This window comes from Octopus bimaculoides, chromosome 9, assembly GCF_001194135.2.
Source record: "Octopus bimaculoides isolate UCB-OBI-ISO-001 chromosome 9, ASM119413v2, whole genome shotgun sequence".
Taxonomy (NCBI): Eukaryota; Metazoa; Mollusca; class Cephalopoda; order Octopoda; family Octopodidae; genus Octopus; species Octopus bimaculoides.
The window spans coordinates 75,497,084-75,502,464 of NC_068989.1; the positions used below are offsets into that span (position 1 = coordinate 75,497,084).

General features: G+C 38.9%; 1 protein-coding gene across 2 annotated transcripts in view; it reads left to right on the forward strand.

The window, feature by feature from the left end:
* Nucleotides 1-5,381, forward strand: part of LOC106869760 (ras GTPase-activating protein 3) — a 214,418-nt gene that overhangs the window by 193,477 nt on the left and 15,560 nt on the right. For both annotated transcript variants that reach the window (XM_052970794.1, XM_052970792.1), the window contains exons 16-20: nucleotides 562-645; nucleotides 1,851-1,924; nucleotides 2,872-2,978; nucleotides 4,043-4,125; nucleotides 5,038-5,108. In XM_052970794.1, coding sequence (XP_052826754.1) covers nucleotides 562-645; nucleotides 1,851-1,924; nucleotides 2,872-2,978; nucleotides 4,043-4,125; nucleotides 5,038-5,108 — 419 coding nt within the window. The remainder of the gene's footprint in view (nucleotides 1-561; nucleotides 646-1,850; nucleotides 1,925-2,871; nucleotides 2,979-4,042; nucleotides 4,126-5,037; nucleotides 5,109-5,381) is intronic.

Sequence of the window (5,381 nt, forward strand, 5' to 3'; positions counted from 1 at the left end):
GATGTAATTGATTTATGCACCCCTACAAAAAAAATTGCTGACCTTCTGTCAAAATTGGAAATCAGTATTATTGGGATAATATGGTGGTGGTGGGGGGTTAGCTAAGTAGTATACTATATTACACTATAGTACAGCTAAGTAGTATACTATGATACACTATAGTACATTGTATAAGTATTTGTATCTGTTTCTCCCTCATCACCGCTTGACAACCTGTGCTGGTGTATTTACATCCCCCCATAACTTAATGGTACGGTAGAAGAGACCAACAGAAAAGTGTTAAGCTTAAAAAAAAAAATAATAAATACTGGGGTCAATTCATTTGATTAGAAATCCTTCAAGCAGTGTTCCAGCATGGTCGCAGTTTATGTCTGAAAAAAGTAACGATAGAAGATGTTAATAGATTTTGTATACTAACTTTTTAACTTTTATGGTATATTTCATACAATGAGGATTTTATCTCTATAAAAGTTTATTTGGTGGGGTAAGTAAAACTGTTGATTTGTTGTGAGGAATTGCTAAAGGTTTATGTACATTTTTTCCCCTTCTGTTTTATTTTAGCATTCCTTTGGGCTCAAGGAAGATTACATGGTTCCTCTTTTTCAATATTTGTCTGGAGAGAAGCATATTGACAGCGTTAAAAAGGTAACAGTTCTTCTACATTAATTCCCTGCATTTATGGTTTTTATATCAGGTGAATTTCTTTGGTGTTTGTCTTCATTGATCCGGTGCTTACATGCAGTATGAGTGTTAGGATATTTTCTCTTCTAAATCATTGTGTGTCAGTTTTCTTTCAACCACTCTCACGCACGTGCATGTGTGACAGACTTTCAGTTTCTTATTTCTTCATTGCCCACAAGGGGCTACACACAAAGGGAAGTTGATTATATCGACCCCAGTGCATAACTGGTACTTATTTAATCGACCCCGAAAGGATGAAAGGCAAAGTCAACCTCGGCAGAATTTGAACTCAGAACGTAGCGGCAGACGAAATACCGCTAAGCATTTTGCCCGGCGTGCCAACGTTTCTGCCAGCTCGCCGCCTTTCAGTTTCAGACAGACTTTCAGTTTCTGTCTACCAAATTCACAAAGCTTTTTGTCGGCCCCAAAGCTTTAGTAGAAGAAACTTGTCCATGTGGTTGGGAATCACACACAACACACACACACACCCGTGTTCATTCACTTCACTTCACAATACTAGGCAATGACAAGTGACTGAGACCTTTGGTGATATGCTGTGCTTGAGAAGACTTATCAAACCAAGTGAAATTGTAGCTGTGGCTGTTGTCAGTGTCATCTAAATGGCACCCGTGCTGGTGGCACATAAAATAGCACCCATTACACTCTTGGAGTGGTCAGCATTAGGTAGGGCATCCAGCTGTAGAAACCATGCCAAATCAGACTGGAACATGGTGCAGCCCTCCAGTTTTGAGTCAAACTGTCTAACTTATGCTTGCATGGAAAGCGGATGTTAAATGATGATAATGAATACTAATAAGCTATTGTTAGAACTCGATATACATCAGGTGAGTACGGAGTGTGTGTGTTTGTGTTTTGTGTTGTGTGAGTGTAGTGTGCGTTTGTGTTGTGAGAATGTAGTGTGCGTTTGTGTTGTGAGAATGTAGTGTGTTTATGTGTGTGTTTGTGTTTTGTGTGAATGTATTGTGTAGTGTGTGTGTTTTGTGTGAATGTATTATGTAGTGTGTGTGTGTTTTTGTTGTGTGAGTGTTCTGTGTGTGTGTTTGTGTTTTGTGAGTGTATTGTGAAGTGTATGTCTGTGTGTATGCTCCTATACATGTGAGATAAATTTCTGTTGCAGTTCCTAGATTTGTTTGTCTTAAATTTTTCAGTTCTTGGACATTATATCTTCTGGATCAAGAGTATCAATAAGAGACATTGAAGCCCCAACAATATTGAAGGAAGGGTGAGTCACCAGTTATATTCACACTGCCCTCCTCCTCCTCCTCCTCCTCCTTTCCCTTCTTCCTTTCCTCCACCCTTTCCCCCTCCCTTCCTTTCTTCCTTTCCTCCACCCTTTCCCCTCCCTTACCTCCTCCCCTTCCTCCTCCCATCCTGCGTCCTCCTCCCCTTCTCCCATTCCCCTCCTTCTCTTCCACATCCTCCTCCTCTTTCTCTTCCCTGTGAGGGAAACTCAGTACGTGGAAACTGTAATGAAGCTGTTAGGGAGATGGATTTGGGTTTTGGGTGTGGTTGGATATGAAGTAGAGGTGTTGACGTAGCAGATTCATTGAGCAGTAGAGCTTGGCTTGTGTTGGGCAAAAAAAAAAAATACTAGAGGAGGTACTGGGTAGGGTACCTCCATGCAGTACTGGCCAGCCAGATGGAGATGTACTGTACTTAAGTGGCTGAGACCTCAATGAGATCCAGCGGGGTAGGAGATGTTTTGGCACAACTGCTTTGGTGCCATCTATTTGGCATCACCGTTTACATATGTGAGCATCTAGTCATGTTTGTATATGTGTATAATGTCTCTTTCTCCCTATCACCCTTTCTATTTGTATGTGTGTATTTCTTTGCATTTGTGTGTGTGTGTGTGTGCATTTGCCTCCAGTATCAAAATATACTGTTGCCAAAACAGGCTGAAAGTCCAGTCATCTGGGCCAAATTGTCAGCATTCAAACAGCCACGCCCGCTTGTCTCATCACTTGTCTCATTCCAGGTGCATGTCCAGTGTACTGCTGACAGTCATCCTGTATTTGCTGTGAGGGACTCTACTGTTGATATATTTTATTCACTGCTTCTATTGCTATCACTTTAGACTGTCAACATTTTGTCTTTTCTTTCATAACAACATATTTCTTGGTGTTTTTATCCAGCTAATAAAGTGTTTTTCTTGTTTCATGTTAAAAGTATGATGATCAAAAGGGCCCAAGGACGTGGTATTTTTGGTGTCAAGAACTTCAAACGTCGTTATCTCTGTTTAACAAATCAAAGTCTATTCTACTCCCGAGAAAAGGGTAAGTCCTTACTTAAATATGCATTTTCTTCTTCAAATTCAAAATGTCTCATTCTGCACCGTTGTGAGGGGATAGTTATCTCCCTTTTTTAACAGCCGTAGCCAAAGGACACCACATGGACTTACTTAAATAGTTTTAAAAATATGTTTCTTTTAAGTATTAGAGAATTATTATTTCTGAATACAGTATTAGAGAAATACTGAAAATTAATCATAGAGAGCTGTTTGGTGCAATTTGAAAAGCAATTAAATGAAGGATCTATTGTGAAACTAAATTAAAGTTCCTTAGATATTCCTCTGTACTTTAGTGTCACTAATGAGTTTTTAATTAAACATCTACCTGACTGATACAAATTATTGTTTGTCCAATTATAATTTTCCAGACAATAGATCTAATTTTTACAGATGCAACAGTTTTCTTTCTTGTATATACATCTACTTAAATCCAGGGCTGTCTTAGCACTATTATTGGTTCCTGGGTAAATCAGTGGACTGGATGCATAATATTTATTTATTGACAGGAGTGGCTGTGTGGTAAGTAGCTTGCTTACCAACCACATGGTTCCGGGTTCAATCCTACTGCATGGCACTTTAGGCAAGTGTCTTCTATTATAGCTTCGGGCTGACCAAAGCCTTGTGAGTGGATTTGGTAGACGGAAACTGAAAGAATCCTGTCGTTTATATATATATATATATATATATATATATATGTATGTGTGTGTGTCTATGTTTGTGTGTCTGTGTTTGTCTCCCCAACATCGCTTGACAACCGATGGTGGTGTGTTTATGTCTCCGTAACTTAGCGGTTCGGCAAAAGAGACCGATAGAATAAGTATTAGGCTTCTAAAGAATAAGTCCTGGGGTCGATTTGCTCGACTGAAGGCGGTGCTCCAGCATGGCTGCAGTCAAATGACTGAAACAAGTAAAAGAGTAAAACAGTAATAAAAATAACAATAAGTGCATGAGATTAATTGGCAAAAATATGACCATCCCGAAGCATAGCTATGTCTACAGCTTTGATTCATTTTTCTTTTTTTTCTTCCTTCCTTTCGTTTTTCTATTCAGGTGATGAAGTTCTGTGTGAAATCCCTATTCATAACATATGGGCTGTCGAACGGTTACAAGAGGAGTCATTCAAAATGAAATATGTGAGTACCTTAAAATCTCCCTATGTTTCCAATACAAATTATCATTGTGATGATATGCAGCTGCTGTTATTGTTGTTGCTGTTGTTGTCGTTCTGTTGATTCTCTAGTGTTCACCTTTTTGTAATCTGAGCATTCATTCTGATATCTCTGCACCATTTCTTCTTTTCTAACTGGGATAGGCATGTATCTCCTCCTCTGCAACATACCTGTAATTACCTGTAATTGAATCTCTCGTCACCTGGCATTAAGCCACCTCCTTCAACACTACCCCCTCCCCCAGTTGAGGGCAGTCTTGTCTTGTGAGTTACTCAATGACCTCACTTAGGCTAGTACCACATAAAAAAATAAAAAAACATCCCATACACTCTGGAAGTGGTGGTATTAGGAAGGGCCTCCAGCTGTAGAAACCAATCCAATGCAGACATTGGAGCTTGGCATAATTCTCTGGTTTCTCATCTCCTGTCAAACTGTCCAATCCATGACAGCATGAAAAATGAGTGTTAAACAATGATGATGATAATACTGTTGCCATAACTGTTGTTGTTTTAGATGCGACGTCAACTCCAATCTTTGGTGAAAGACATTTGGCGAAAGTCATTCCGATTATTGATCACTCTATCAAGAACTACATTATCCAGTCTATTCTCTTCTTATTTAAGATGTTAGGCAGTGATCGAGGGAGGTTTGGTTGCTAGTTCCATCCAGAAGGATAAGTGACTATGCTAATTAGCGCTAGTCTTAAAATAGGAACAGAATCCATTTGTCTGACTAAACTCTTCGTGGCAGTGCCCCAGCATGACCACAGTTCAGTGATTGAAACAAGTAAAAGAATTATTGCTCATAAGCTTACATATCCTTTTCTCCACTGTCTATCCCATTTCCTTGTTTTAATCCCTTTATTGTTTCTTCTAGATGTTTCAAGTCGTACAACCAGAAAGAGCCCTGTATATACAAGCTAACAACTGTGTAGAAGAAAAGGAATGGTAAAGGATTCTTAATTTTCTTTTTTATCAGCGTTTTAGTTTTGGCCTTTTGTGGAAAATGAAAATACATGATGTGGAGCAGGGTGATGCTTTAGCTCTGTGGCAGCCAAAGCCTTGTGTGTGGATTTCATTGACAGAAACTGAAAGAAGCCTCTGTGTGTGTGTGTGTGTGTGCGTGCGCGTATATGTATAGGTGCGCGTATATATATATATGTGTGTGTGTGTATATATATATATATATATATATATATATATATATATATATATATATAT